The sequence below is a fragment of the Clarias gariepinus genome, chromosome 13 (genome assembly GCF_024256425.1).
Source record: "Clarias gariepinus isolate MV-2021 ecotype Netherlands chromosome 13, CGAR_prim_01v2, whole genome shotgun sequence".
NCBI classification, from domain to species: domain Eukaryota; kingdom Metazoa; phylum Chordata; class Actinopteri; order Siluriformes; family Clariidae; genus Clarias; species Clarias gariepinus.
The window spans coordinates 26,777,813-26,793,881 of record NC_071112.1 but is presented as its reverse complement, the minus strand read 5'-3'; the positions used below and the strand labels follow the sequence as shown (position 1 = coordinate 26,793,881).

The window sequence follows — 16,069 nt, the reverse complement described above, 5'->3', positions numbered from 1 at the left end:
TATATTTTTGTTCAACCCCTTGAATTAAACCTTAAAGTCTGCACTTCAATTCTGTTGTAGTTGTTTCATTTCAAATCCAGTGTGGTGGCATGCAGAGCCCAAATCATGCAGAGTATACTTAACTGTATACTTATCCTTGAAATCCCCCATTTTTAATATGCACACAAAATTTTAAACAAACTCCATTTCATGTTTTTTTGTGTTTATTTTTGTTGTTTCCCTTATTGTATATTAATACTAAAGACATTAATATTATAAAAGAACAAACATAGAGTTATGTAGTCAACAGAAATGTGTTAAATAACTCAGAATATGGGATTTGGGATTCTTTAAATTAGCCTCCTTTTGCTTCGATTACAGCTTTGCACACTCGTGCATTCTGTCAGCCTCATAATGTAGTCACCTGGAATAGTTTTCCAGAGATATTGAAGACATTTGCCATGGCACCATTTCTGCCCAAGATCCTGTATTGTTAAAGGGATAGTTGGACTTCTTTGTAAAGTCTTCTCCAGCACATCCCAAAGATTCACAATGAGGTTAAGGTCTGGACTCTGTGGTGGCCAATCCATGTGTGAAAGTAATGCGTCATGCTCCTTGAACCCCTCTTTCACAATTTGCCCGACTTGGCGTTATCATTTTGGAATATGCACATGCCAGCACGAAAGAAAATATCCACTGATGGAAAAAAAAACTTGAATATTGCATTCGGGTAGTCAGCTAAAAGAATTTTTGGGCAGATGCGGTGCTAAATCTAGACCTGACCAATTGAAGCAAACCCAGATTATAACATTGCACCCCACAGGCTTGTGTGGTAGGCACTAGGCATGATGAGGGCATCACTTCATCCTTCTTTCCTCCTACCCTGATGTGCCATCACCATCACAGGGTGAATTTGGACTCATCAGACCACATGACCTTTTTCTAGTGCTCGGCAGTCCATTCTTTATGCTTCATTTTTTTCTGATTAGCCACACTGATAGGAAAAGTGATTAGTTATCTTCTTCTTCTTCTTTTTTTTTTGTTAAATATATATAAACGATTTGATTCAGTAAGTGTTTAAGTGATCTCCCATTGTGCTCATTCAGGATTTTTTTCCAACCAAATTTCTACTATCCAGTGTGTTGGATAGTTCTTAATCCACTTTTAGATTCAGCATCTTTCTTAGTTTTTGTTCTATTGATGCAAGCCAACAAAATTTTAATCTTCTGAAGCTTAAGAATGTCTTTGCTACAAAAACAGGATATGTCTTCTGACATGGTTGATTAAGAAATGAGAAGCTCCTTACTGCATCATTTACGGTTAAATAAATTGTTGCCAGCTGAACCATGCCAATCACTGCAATAATTATTCAATGGAAGGCTTCTTTTTATTTGTTTAGTTAAATCCAGGGGGTGACTTTTTATATATATATATATATATATATATATATATATATATGTATAGAATGTAGGTGCGAAGTCACCTTTCTTATTGATTTTATTAGACATTGCAAAACTTATTCTCTTGGCCTCTGCCGGTGTTTGAAGATGTTTTCCTGCAATTCGTTTTTCCAGGAATAGTCTCTAGTCTCTCCTCAGTGATTGGATGAACTGATTCTTTTTATTTTCTTTTGCTCTTTTTGATGTTATTTTTTAAATGTCATTCTTGCATGTCACTTCAAGCAAAAGGCCCCCGATGGCCCAAACACGCTCCACAGGAGGCCTAAACACTTCCAGCTCACTCTACAGCATGACAGGAGACTCTGTTGTTCTGCTTGTTATCCAGCGACAGAGCTCTCCAAGACTTGGCCTGATTTAAACGACAAGCCGAGCCCGAGGTCACTGCAAACAAAACGCCATTTTGCTTTCTGCGTTTGTTTTCTCAGTCTGCTCACTCTGGGTATAAAACTCTGGAAGGGTTTCTGTTCATAGCAGTCAGAATATTTTGACACTTTTAAATGTCATTTGCAGAAAATAGAAATAAACTGAGTAATTGGTGTTTATTAATGGTAAATAATTGTGTTTGTTCTTCATAAACAGAATGTGTTCACACACATAGGTGCAGCTTATTTGTGTTTTTAATTTGCTTATGACATGCAGTGTAAAAACGAACAAACAAAGAATACATTTTACTTTGGTTTAAGACAGGTGTAAACTCTCCCATTAAAACAGGGATGGTCAACCCTAGTCCTTGAGAGGCACAGCCCTATACGTTTTTCAATTATCTCAGCAATACACACTACCGATTACCTGGGGCAGGTGTGTCCCGTTCATCAGATGCTGGAATATACTGATTCACTTTGTCTTCCCCCACTCCACCCTCAACCAAGATGTTATTGTCTAGCTTTTGATTGACTAAACACAGTAGTGCATGGATAATTGGCTATGGATCTCAAGGACCAGGGTTGACCACCCCTGCTCTAAAATAATGTTAAAAGATAAAAATAGTCATTCTAAACAAAATGTCATGATCATCAGACTAATTGTCATGTCATGCAGCATTATGGTATGGTGATAGTCCTTCAGTAGCATACTAGTTATATTTAGACAGGATGTTCCCTGTGTATAGCAGGTTCTGTGAGCAATGGTAGAACTACTCTGAGTCATAGCTGTGTGTGTGTTTGTGTGTGTGTGTGTGTGTGAGGGTGTGTTTATTTTTACCCTCTCAACTCTCTCTCACTGCGCAGTCGCCCCTTTATGGTTCATTGACCAAAGTACAGCTGATGACATGGACTCTGGGTCCTAGTGCATGCTAACTTTTTGGATGAAGAGCTATTTTAGTCTGTAGAATGTGTAAATTGTGTTGTTGACTTCATTTTTTTATTATTATTTTATTATGCACATTCATATTAAAAAACGATTTTATCACTTTCCACCATCCCCCCCTTCCCCTCCCTGTATGTGAACTGGTCTCTTGTTGGAACATCCTGCACCAGGAGTCAGCCCAAGGTAATCTAATCTTAAGGACACTCTTTAGTGCTTTCCACCATATAAAAGTAACCCTATGAGCAGATATAAACTAAAATGGTTATCTTTTAATCTGATATTTTTTCTTTGTTTTAGACTTTTGCCTATGATTACTGCTTCTGGTCCATGGATGAATCAGAAAAGGAAAAATATGCAGGTATTTTTGGGACAGCTCCTTTTACAAATCTGACAGACATTTGTGTGTATTGGTGCAAAGCAAAAAAAATTTATGTCCAAGGAAACTGTTGAGTTTTATGAGCCAATGGACAACACATGACTGGACATGACCCTAATGAGGGTAACTAACGACCACCAGGAAGCCCGTCCTTTTTCTCCACATTTCACATAAGAAATTTTAATTTATTTGGATTTTTATTCATGTTAAATGGCTGCATGTATATTTACATTATATTTATACAATGGTGGCACAGTAAGCACTGTCGCCTTGCACCACAAGGATTGGGGTTCAAATCTTTTTCTGTTGTGTGATTGTGTTTAAGAGGAACCTTTGTTAATGATCGTTTTTTGACTCATTTTTTTTTAGCCTGTAAGAAGTGCCGTCCTTGCTTTCTGGCACTATCTGTAAATACAAGCCCTTGATGCAGAACTGAAAGTCCAGAGGGTTGAACTGGATCTGTTACAACTCCTCCTATAGGCCTGTCTGAACTATAGGATTGACACCCACATGAGGCGCTGCATTAGTTCTGACTCCACCTCCTAGACTTTTTAATGTGGAGTGAGGGATACTGAAGGTTAACCCAAAAACAGATAAAAAAATTTGGAATGAATCATGTGACCTAATTAATAGGTGATTAATATTTTGAAAATGCAAAAAAACTAATGAAAATTAGGATGTAATTAAAACTCTTTCTTGCTTTCCAGCAAATGTCAGCTGTGTGAAAGCATTCCCCTAATTCCTTTGAGGAATGTCAGACAAGTGATTTGTTAAATGCTTATGTAGAAAAAATTTAGGATCGTGTGATTTTATTTTTTATGGCTAAAAAGTCTGCTTCTGTAAACAGGTTTCTTTGCATTCCTTCTGAGTTAATGATTTATCGTTATAGCACAACAAAAAGTAACACTTTGTATAAAGTATGAGACCTAGCAACAAGAATTGTGTTTATAGCTGATTCATGGATAATTCTAAGGGACTGTCTCTTCATGTATAACCCTTTATGTGCAGGACAAGATATAGTGTTTCAGTGTCTTGGGGAAAGTCTGTTGCACAACGCCTTCCAGGGTTACAATGCCTGCATCTTTGCATACGGGCAAACCGGTGAGACACACTCGATACACAACTACACTGTTCCACAATGCCACTTAGTTCTGTCATAATCGTTTACACCCAAGGCAGTAGGTGAATATGCGTGGAACTCTGACAAGATTAATCTCCAATAAAATCTAAAAGATTTTAAAAAATTGTTAGACGTTCATGTACAAGGAAAAAAAAAAAACCCTACTAACCAATATGAACTGTGCCTTCTCTTTTGACTGAATTTTTTATTTATTTATTTATTTTTGGAGGAAAGCGTCTGTGAGCCCGCATGTGCGAGCTCACAGACGCCCCTGATTGGCTGTAGGGCCGTGATTAATGTGGGAGCACCTCCCCTCTGAGAGAGCTCGGCCAATCAGCTCTCTCTAGGCCTCCGGCTGTGAGAGGTAACAGCATCACCCGGGGATCGAACTAGCGATCTCCGGATAATAGGGCGAGCACTTTACCACTGCGCCACTCGGAGGCTGCTTTAATGAAAAAAAAATAATAATAATTTCTGAATGTATTACCATTTTTGTGTACATTCAAAATAAATGTATTTTTAGAATTTTTTAAAAGTAGGGTCTGAATAGAACAATAGTACAATACAGCTGGATGCTGTAGTTTGTGAGCAAGCCTAAATGTCATGATGTCTTTATTGTTGTGGCAACCTTTTGTAGCATTTAGTTTTTGTGTGTATATATATATATGTGTGTGTGTGTGTGTGTGTATGTGTGTGTGTGTGAGAGAGAAAGTCTGTATGTTTGTTTTAGCAAGCTAGCGGTGATTAGAGGTTGTTAAATTAAATATTAGGGATGTTGGTGAATGTGAGTCATTCTAGGATGACTGGGACATACTGGATAATTTCCTGAAAACTGTGCCAACCCCTGAAAGTGTATATTTGTGTATGCTGATTTTAGTGTCTGTCTATCTGTGTGTCTCAATATAGGCTCGGGGAAGTCATACACCATGATGGGTTCGTCAGACCAGCCAGGTCTTATTCCACGGCTCTGCAGCTCGCTGTTTGAACGGACACTGCAGCATCAGCGAGAGGGGGAGAGTTTCACCGTGGAGGTCTCTTACATGGAGATCTACAATGAGAAAGTTCGGGACCTCCTCGACCCAAAAGGGTGAGAAGGAGCATATGACCTTCTTGTTTGGACTCATTAAACAAAAGACAGCTTTTGACTGATCTAATGTCTATTCCTTGTATTTCTCGGCCTTAGCGAGTCTCTGTTTGTCGTTCTTCAGAAATAATAGTTACTTTGCAGTATTCTCCGAGCAGTGGATGTGCATTTATGCGGGCTTTTTTCTGAGATTTCTGAGGCTGGTCATTTTAATAAACTTAACCTCTGCAGCAGAGGTAGTGCTTGGTCATGCTTTTCTGGTTAGGTTTTTTTTTAAGGCAGATTATTAATACTTTTATAGCTGAATTGTCATTAAATAAAATTAATCAATGTGTTCTGACCAATCCCAATTTAGAAAATTAAGGGTGGTCATTTTTGGGACAAGCTGCAAAAATATAAATTAGATTTTCCAGACATCTTTTCTTTGATTACAGCTTACAGCTAAACAATCTTGGCCTTCCCTCTGTCACCTGAATTGACTTGTTTGGGCTTTAGAGCTGTAATAATTATTATTTGATAAAAAATATACAGTTTTAAAGATAAAGTTAAAGGTAGAATTTTTTAAACTCCTTTTAAATTCAGTTTTTCACAATTAGTGACATTAAATCTTAGTAACTGTTTCCTGTAATAGCTCAGTTAGGCTCACTACTTTTAGAATGTGAAATGTCAGAATAATAGGGTCAGAAGCTTTGCTCTTACTTTCCTGGGATGGTCTTTATGAGAGCCAGTTTCATTGTGGTGCTTGATGGGTTTTGCAAATGTATTTACATTTAAGCATTTGGCAGATGCCCTTATCCAGAGTGACTTACATTTTTATCTCATTATACATCTGAGCAGTTGAGGGTTAACGGCCATGCTTAAGGGCCCAACAGGGACAACTTGGTGGTTGTGGGATTTGATCCTGGGACCTTCCGAACCATAGTTAGATAATAAATCCAATTTTGTGTCCACCTTTGACTGATGTGTCCAAACATTCCTGTATTGGTTCTCTATGCTTGGCGTCGTTTGGAAGACCCATTTGTGACTAGGCCTCAACATCCTGGTGAGGTCTTAAGATGTTGCTTCTAGTACAGTATATCCACATGACCACCATTCCTCTAGATGTCATTTATTTTGTAAAGTGCATCAGCCCCTTCTTTAGCAAAGCACCTTATAATTTTGATGCTGACCCCAGTTTCACAGTTGAAATTTGGGTTTCCTATGGCTTGCAAGCCACCTTTTTCTCCTTCAATCAAATGACAATGATCATTATGGCCAACAATACAGGTCAATTGTTGTTTCATCAGTCTAAATTTCTCTAAAAGGTAAGATCTTTGTCTCTATATGCAGCTGCAAACTACAGTCTTTACAAAGGTCATTTTCTTTTGTTCTGGGATCAAGTTTTTAAACTTGTTGTAGTAAGTTTAAGTCACCTTCATGAGCAATATGATGGCTGTGTGGTCCCATGATGTTTATAGTTACATAGTATTGTTGATGCAGATGGATGTGGTAGCTTCAGGCATTTGAAAATTGCTCCCAATGCAGGCCCGTTTTTTTTTTTTTTTTTTTTTTTAATTACTGATCCCCCCCATGGTTTTAAACAAAGATGTACTAAGTTTGACAGTGGTCCTTAAAATACTTCAACAGGTACACCTCTAATGGGTGTTATCAAATGATGCTAATTACCTTTAGAAGATTTTTAAAGCCATGGAATTATTTTCTAAGCTGTGTACAGTATGTCAACTTCTGGCCCAGTGAAATTGTCACATTATAAATTAAATAATATTTGCTTAAACAAGTTTAGGGAAAAGGAAACATTCCTTTTTGCCAAGTGAAGTGGTTAAATCATGAGAAATAAATTTTAATGACTTTAACCTAATAGTATATGAACTTTTGACTTCAACTGCACCTCAATATATCACCACACAAAAAGGGACTAGTGTGGGGTAATAGTTTCACGTACATCAGCTCCAACAGGCTTCTTCTTTATCATTTCCTCCATGTTGATTTAATTTAACTTAATTTTTTCTTCTCAGGAGTCGTCAGGCACTGAAAGTGCGAGAGCACAAAGTCCTGGGCCCATACGTGGATGGTCTCTCACGGCTCGCTGTGGCCAGCTACAAGGTACAAGTCTAATACAAACAAAATCAGCAAAGCAATACAATAGTCAATACAAGGCCACCGTTGTTTTTAGCCAACATGTTTTCACAGCTGCTTGTGCAATAAAATTAATTCAGGATTTTCAGGATAATGTGATAAAGCCACACTGTTACCATGTTGAAGTCGATTATTGTCCTTTAACATTATATTTATTATATCTGATCTGTTTTATTCCTCTTTCATTACAGCAATTTGTTAAAAGTAGGTTTTTTTTGTCACACTTTTTAATAAAATAGTCATTATGTCACCAACTTCACAGTGTCAATCCGTATACATTTTTATGCATAATTTGTGATAAATAATATTTTAATGCTACTGAAGTATACTAATTTTTAAACTTTTTAATATAAGCTTTTAAGTCGTCCCCCCCCCCCTGATTTTCTCCCTAATTAACCCACGTTAAGGCTACTACTACCACTCTGTCGGGAGGGTCGAAGACTATCACGTGTTTCCTCCTAACCATATGACCGCATCTTTTCGAACTGCTTGCTTACACACCGATGGGGGCAGCGCAACACACTCAGAGGACAGCGCTATCCTCTTCTTCCGCTTGTGTGAGCTCACAGGCGCCCCTGATTGGCTGTAGAGCGGTGATTAATGTGGAAGAACTAAGTACCTCTCATCCCTCCCCTCTGAGAGAGCTCGGCCAATCAGCTCTCTCTGGACCTCCGGCTGAGAGAGGTTACAGCATCACCCGGGATAGGGCGAGCACTTTACCACTGCGCTGAAAGCTTAATAGCTTTCAGCTCTCCAGAATGTGTGTTAAAATGTTGTAGCTGAAATACAGCTTAGATGCTGCATTTTCCATCTTTTTCACACTTTTTTAAAATGCCCCATTTAAGTGAGACTGCCATAGAACACCCCATTGGTGATGTGCATTTTCTTAGCCCATCAGAATGCAGAAACCAGAAACTCCTGGGGAGAAAATACCCCCTTTTAACCCACTCTTGTAGATATTATAAGGCATTTCCTACCCATTTTTGACTCTTTTTCCAACCTGTATTCCATGGGTCCTGAATTAAAATTTTAAGAAAGTTTGGTCAATAAAATTTGGTCAATAAGTCGAGGTCGAATTTCATGTTTGTCAGGATTCAGATATCTGTATATGCAGTCATTGTAATTCTATAAAAATAAGCTTTTTGGTAACTATGTTATACAAACAACAATATTTAATCAACCTTTAGTGAATCTTCATTTGCATACTGCTTGGCTATGAATGAATGTGAAAGAACGCAAACTACAGTATGATTATGCTGACTTGTCAGAAAGAAGCTGGAGTGTAGTGATTTTGCCCTGTGAATGATGCGTATAACCACACCCACTTCGAGGGAAAAAGTGCCAGATTACTAGTATGGTACTTATACTAATTTATCAGAAAAGCACCAGGGTCCGGATAGAACTGTTACTCTGTCTTCGCAGTCCACCATTTAGTGCTGTATTCTGATCAACAAAACATGGAAAAAAGTTTTTTTTAGTAGTCATGATTTATCGTGTAAATATTTGAGTTTTTATTCACAATGACATCCTCAATATTCAGTCATATAAATATGGAAACACACCTAAGAGCTAAAAAAAAAAAAAGGATGGAACCACAGCGCTTCGTCGACAACGAGGGTGTCATGCAGCTCAATATTTTTTTATATATTGCCCTGTTTCTGTACTTTCCCTCTAGCTTTGCCTGTACTGATCTATCCCCCAAAGTGCTATCAGACATTTCTCTTGGTCCTCTCCCTAGGAACTATTGCTCTCCATTTTTAAACTGCAGTTAAGCCAACCACTTTTCCTAAAAATACATTTCATTTAGTCGCATGGAAAATTCAAGGGCATGACTTTTACCTGCTTAGTGCTAAAAGAAGAAGTAAGACCTCCTAAAGCATAGCAGCCTAACTTTCTACAAAATTATAATGATTTATTTTTATCTTCCTTACTTCCATCATCTCCCTACTCATTTTTTTAACCATGGATCCCATGCCATGTGATCATGTGTAACTGTAATTTTGAAATTCGATTTGGTAGATCAGGTAGAGCATTATTTTGTCCCCTTTAATATAATGCTTCACTATTATCAGAGCTGTTTTTGTAGAAAATTAATCAGTATCTTCTGACCATCTTCTGATAAACTTCAGTAGACCTGTGGGTTTTAAACACTAGGCAAGAACACAACCACCATATGTTATTCTGATTATTCTTACAGTTAACTCCTGATTTAATTAAGATTTTGTGTTACCAATGGAGATGTTTTGTACGTAAGGCTGCACAGTGGCTCAGTGGTTAGCACTGTCGCCTTACACCTCCAGATCCTGGGTTCGATTTCGTGTTGTGTCTGTGTGCATGGAGTTTGCATGATTTCCTGAAGCTTGGTGGGTTTCCTTCAGGTACTAAGGGGTTACCTCCCACCCACCAAAGACATGCAGACTAGACTAATTGGCGTTCAGAGGTCCTACCATGGTCGTCCAAATGAGAGTGAATACAGTGGTCACTATTGACTAGTCTCTGGTTGGTTGGACTAGTCTGGATGGATGGATGAGAAGTCATATGTGAAGGCTTAACCATTTGAACTTCTCTTATGTCTGTTTATTTCCCCACAGGACATTGAGTCATTAATGTCAGAGGGGAATAAATCTCGCACCGTGGCTGCCACCAACATGAATGAAGAGAGCAGTCGCTCCCATGCCGTTTTCAACATCATCCTCACACACACTCTCCGAGACCTGCAGTCTGGGGTAAGGCCCAGCCTTGATGACCTCATGTCCCGTCCATGTTTGCCTTTCTTTTTATCGCCTGCTGTTAATGCAAATGCACTTTAACTCTGTCTTTTCCTGTCTGATTTTTCCTTTATGTCATGACTCATTTTCATCTAAGTACAAGACTGATTCTGGATTCTTGTTTTGTAATGAACGCACTAGGGTTGCCAAACTTTAATTTTAAATATTATGTGTTTTTTTTATGTTTTTACAGAAAATGCAGAAGATTTTTTTTTTTAATTGAGGGACATCATATTAATTTTTTTTTACATTTTATTATAAACTTTTAATGTTTAATTATTCTTAATTATTTCTTTAAACGATGGAAACGGCTTTTCAGTTATTTCATCTGCTTCCCACAAAAGACATGACATAATCACTTTTAAGCTTTTATTCTAGAGATGCTAAAAGGTAGTATTAGTGTTTTTGGTATATGTTTTTTTTTTGTTTTTTTTTCTATGAATATCGAACTGATTAATTCACTGTGTAACCATGATTAAGAACTACTAGCATTGACTCAAGAGCTGCTTGACCTGGATATCCACGCTACTGAATCACTCCAATTTGAAAATAATTTAAAAGTTGAATGAGTCAGATTGTGGGGTGCCAAAAGATTCCCTTTCTTATTGACCAGCTAATCATCAAGGAATTTAGGTGAAATCATTTAGCCCTTGAGCACACATGAAGCTTTGAGAGCTAGCCCTCCAGTGGGAAGGAAAATCGATGAATAAGTCATGCCATTTTCTGACTCGAGTGTCTTTTGGTCTCAGTCCCACATGCACATGTCACCATGTCCCTCTGCACTCCCCTGCTAAGATCGCTTGCCTTTTAGATCAATAATTCAGCAGCGACTGAAGCATACTCATGAATTGGCTGCAGCATTCTTTTTCACAGTGGTGCCCCAAACACAGAGCTTTTGTCCCCTCTGACAAGGACGCAACTTTACGTGGTATTTTACATGCAAAGGTTGCAATTTGAATTTGTGAGCAGGTGAGGCTCACTAATCCATCTTGACTGCTTTGTAATCTCCCTCTAGCACTTTAGTGCGAAAGATAAAGGAAGCTTTTTTCTCTGTAAGGTCTATGCCCGGTCTGTTTGCCATGTCCTCAGACTCTGAGAATTTGGTCCAATTTGAGCAGAATGATCGTTTCAGCACAATTGTGTAAACATGAAAATGTCTAAAAAGCTCATCAACGCGGCCAAAGTGCAACCTCCTGGATTCTCAATATGGTTTGTCTTATTAAAATGTATTTTTATTTACATTAACTGTATATGGTCGTGAGATAAATGATGACAGCATCTTATGATACAGAAGCCTTTGGTTAGCTCTAGTGGTTGTTTTTTATTGGTTCAGCAGGTTACCATACAGTATGTGCTGTGTAATTGTTGTTTTGTTTGTTGTTGCTGTCAAAATCCACAGACATGTCAACATATGTTGTTTAATAGTATTATTTCCATAATGCTACAGCAATACAAGAAACACCTGAAAGCTACAGTTTTTAGCTCATTTGGTGGAAAAAAACATTTCACTGAAGGTGTACAAAATGAGATGTGAAGCGCATGCTTTAGAATTAATTAATTTAATCAATCAGTTGTTGGTCAGTTTTTAATTCAGATTTTTGATTCACCATGTAATCAATAACACAAGATACACAGCATTTCAATGTTATTTAATACTTGTAATAGTTTTTAATACTTGCCACTTAAAACTTAAACTAGTTTTTAACTTGCCACTTAAATCAAACAGTTAACATTATAGACAGTTTGTTAAATAAACTTTCTTTATTCAAGTAATTATATCTTCTTGAACTTAATAGAGGTGTAACGCTGTGTGCACTACAGTAACAAAGTCAGCTTCAGTTAGTCGAGAATCAAGTCTTGGCCCTTGGTCATGTTTTGAATGTGCTGTGGAAAAACACCCAAAGTGATTTTGATTTAACTTTCTCTCTCTCTCTCTCTCTCTCTCTCTCTCTAGACCAGTGGGGAAAAAGTGAGTAAGCTGAGTTTGGTGGATTTGGCTGGAAGTGAGAGAGCAGCCAAGACTGGTGCGGCTGGTGAGAGGCTGAAAGAAGGCAGCAACATTAATAAGTACATACATTTGACTTTTTTCATAACACTATTAATTTATTTTATGGCTACGTGCAAACTACCTCATTTAAATAGCACAGATCTGTTTTTCTCTCAGCGTCAAACAAATAAAAATTTCTCCAAAGAAACCTGCTCTAAAATTCAGTTATTATTTCAGTTTGATTAATTAATTAGTTTAATTTAGTTTTATGTGTAGTGCTTACTTACGGGTGCTTTGATCGATTGGCCGCTGGTAATCACCTTAATTTTTTACAGACCGTTTTTGTCTCAACCGGCCGATCACATAAAATACATCAGTCAACAGGCACCGCATGCGGTCACAAGTCTGAGTATATTACTGATGTCTCTTTAAAAGATGTCAAATTTACAATATGCAGTTGTAAGCAAAACCATGTAGACACACACACAAAACAAATTACTTGCACACTTAAGAACCACACACACAAAAAATTATTTGCCACTTAAGATCCACACACTGTGAATAATCTAAGTGTAAATAAGTTATCCGCAAAGGCAGCAGCTAAATCTTGTAAGTCGACCCTCACTTACCCTACTACCTATAGCCAAAACTCTCAAAAATTTACAAGAGTAAAAAGGCTAAAACCAGGGCAAAAAAATGCAGACATTCTCATTTTCATAAGGAAAATCCCCTCTGCTTACTAATGAGCAGCCATGATTGGCTTGCCAAATACAAATGGACAAATATATGTGTTTATTTAATGATGTTAGGTACAAAGTTTTAACATTTTTTTCAATTGCTAAATGTTTTATTGAGTGAGAATAGTAGAGGAGTTGCATTTTAGATAAGCATTTTGGTGTATGTATTAATGCTAGTTAAGGAATGGAAAATTTTGCTTTTGATCTTTTAGTCAAGCATAGGCTATTCTATTTCATTTTTTTTTTATAATTTATCAGAAATAATGAGAGAATGGTATATGTTGCCTTCCAATATATAAAAGTTAAAAATTTATAATACTTTTTCGGATTTAATTATATTTGTGCACTGCCGTTTAGAATAGTTTTTTCCCCCCTTAAATAGTAAGTATATAAAGAATACTGCACAGTAAAAATAACCCCCATGCACCTGTGATCAGCAATCAGGATTGCGGGATTCTGATTTCGGTGATTGGCCACAAAAGCAGCATTATGAAACATCTGGATTTTGATCTAAGTTTGTATTGAGTGTAAAAGTATAGAGGTACAGAAGAGGTAAAACATGAGGTATGAAGTAAAGGTGTGTTGGAAGGATGAACATATTGGGAATAATAGTCATGGAATGAGCACATTTCTTTTTACAGTTGACTTTTGGGTCAAAAATCTACAGTTAAACACAGGTATAAGCTGACACTTGTGGCATTATAAACATCCCATTTTGTCAAAATTCTTACTGCCCTCTATATCTGCACCTTTAACTAAAATAAAAGCTATTTCAACAAAATGTGTGATGAACCAATTAACATTTCAGCTAGAATTAAAGAAAGAACCTTTATCTCAAGTCCTGAATACTAATCGTGGGAATTTCACAGCTGCGGCACAGGAAAAGTTTCTGCTCTGTGCTGTAGTCTTCTTTAATTTGGGTACTATTGAGGATCTGCACCTTTTGATCAGATTGACATTGCATTGTTTAACAGACTAGAATCTAAGTAAAATAGACAGTCAACACTGAAAAGGCATCTTTAGTTGTCTGACCTGAGGCAAGTTCACACATTTTATTTACACCACTTGGCTCAGTAAGAGATGAAATAGCTCTGTGTCTAAGCTCTTTTTTTCTTTTTTTTTTTTTTGGCTATCCTTCAATTTGCCCTAATCCTGAAAACTCAAGAATGGATTAAGTGTTGTGATGAAAGCTTAAGATGCTCAATTTGTAACATAGTGATGGATTCTCATTGTGTTGTGAAGTACCTAAACAGTTTAAGTGATTTTTAATTTCTATTTTTAATTTCTGTGTACTTTTTAAATGATTTATAGTTCTAATAGTATTATTTTAAATATCTAAGTCCTCATTGGATTTATTTGTTTTGATTACGTGGCTGTTGTCTCTGGCAAGCTTAAAAGGATCATTTTTAGGTGGTGAATGAATTCTGGAAATAGCCATGCTTTGCTGTGTGTGTGTGTGTGTGTGTGTGTGTGTGTGTGTGTGTGTGTGTGTGTGTGTGTGTGTGTGTGTGCACAGATGAATACTGTTCTCTCTCTCTCTTTTTCTTTTGAACATGCACTCATTCAGTCTTGCTCTCTTTTTATGGTGCACTGTGCAGGTCGTTAACCACACTGGGGCTTGTGATCTCAGCGCTGGCTGACCAGGGTGCAGGGAAAAACAAGAGCAAGTTTGTGCCTTACAGAGACTCCGTACTCACATGGCTGCTTAAGGTAACACATCAGGAAAAATTTCAGTATTTCCCAGATTATTTATTTTTTCTTTTTTTCCAGTACTTACTGAAGGGATTCCCTCAAAATGTATACATCACCCATGAAAAGAAGCCAGTTTGTAATAACGTCCAGTCTTTGCTAAGATGTAAAAGTTGGCTCAATGCAGTGTCTGAATTTTCTGCGCAAAATTGACACAAAATTGTAAAGCATTTCCATATTTTCGGCGGCTTAGTTATTAGCTCTGTCGCCTTCTCTCCAGGGTCCGCATTCGATTTCCGCTGCTTCTCAGAATATATGATGAGAAGATGATGATGATGATGATGATGATGACGATGACGATGATAAAAAGTGTGCTATAACATGCAGCTGTATAGTAATCTACTCTGTATTCGTGAGCTTTATAAGTACAAGTTTGTAGGTTAATTTCTGGATTCTGACTAATCAGAAGATTTAAATTAAAATGACATTGTTTTAATAGTAGCAAATCATTTACAGGGATATGAATGTCATTGGTTTACTTTTCATTAACCCCAGGACAGTTTAGGAGGAAATAGTCGGACCGCCATGGTAGCCACAGTGAGTCCAGCTGCTGATAACTATGATGAGACCCTGTCCACGCTGCGCTATGCTGACCGTGCCAAGAGCATCGTCAACCATGCCGTCGTGAACGAAGATCCCAATGCCAGGATCATCCGAGAGCTAAGGGAAGAGGTGGAGAAGCTCCGGGATCAACTCACACAAGCCGAGGTAATTGTTGTTGTTAATAATAAGAACTATAATAATTCTTCTTAATATTACTATTATTATAAATATTATAGTAATATAAGAATCCTAGAATGTGACATGTTTGTCAGTGTATTAAAAAGCTAAATTTATATTATCTGTGTGTGTCTGTTTCCTCAGTCCATGAAGGCTCCAGAGCTGAAGGAGAGGCTGGAAGAGTCTGAGAAGTTGATCCAGGAGATGACGGTCTCCTGGGAGGAGAAACTGAGGAAGACAGAGGAGATTGCACAGGTAACCATAACATAGGTGTAAAAGTGCGCTGTACTCACAACTTCGTGTTTTATAAAGACTATAAAGTGGTGACTCGTCTGTTTAGGAGAGGCAAAAGCAGCTGGAGAGTCTGGGCATCTCTTTGCAGTCGTCTGGGATTCGCGTAGGAGAAGATAAATGCTTCCTGGTCAACCTCAACGCCGACCCTGCCCTCAATGAACTGCTGGTTTATTACTTAAAGGTAAACATACCCTGGATTTCTGTGCAAATCATCATCAAACCTCTGGCAAATGATCATCAAACCTATCTTTAAACCTGTGTTGACATGTGCTGTATCACAAACATATGAAGTTTTTTAGCCTTAAGAAATATAAATGCATTCCAGTGTGTTTGCGGTTCATCTTATTGCCTGTT

At 37.6% G+C, this 16,069-nt stretch overlaps 1 protein-coding gene across 2 annotated transcripts in view; it reads left to right on the top strand.

Annotated features, from left to right (window-relative positions):
- Positions 1-16,069, top strand: part of kif13ba (kinesin family member 13Ba) — a 55,516-nt gene that overhangs the window by 15,684 nt on the left and 23,763 nt on the right. For both annotated transcript variants that reach the window (XM_053509449.1, XM_053509448.1), the window contains exons 3-13: positions 2,915-2,927; positions 3,042-3,102; positions 4,129-4,221; positions 5,147-5,327; positions 7,340-7,427; positions 10,052-10,186; positions 12,183-12,295; positions 14,551-14,662; positions 15,197-15,409; positions 15,566-15,676; positions 15,762-15,896. In XM_053509449.1, the coding sequence (XP_053365424.1) occupies positions 2,915-2,927; positions 3,042-3,102; positions 4,129-4,221; positions 5,147-5,327; positions 7,340-7,427; positions 10,052-10,186; positions 12,183-12,295; positions 14,551-14,662; positions 15,197-15,409; positions 15,566-15,676; positions 15,762-15,896 (1,255 nt within the window). The remainder of the gene's footprint in view (positions 1-2,914; positions 2,928-3,041; positions 3,103-4,128; positions 4,222-5,146; positions 5,328-7,339; positions 7,428-10,051; positions 10,187-12,182; positions 12,296-14,550; positions 14,663-15,196; positions 15,410-15,565; positions 15,677-15,761; positions 15,897-16,069) is intronic.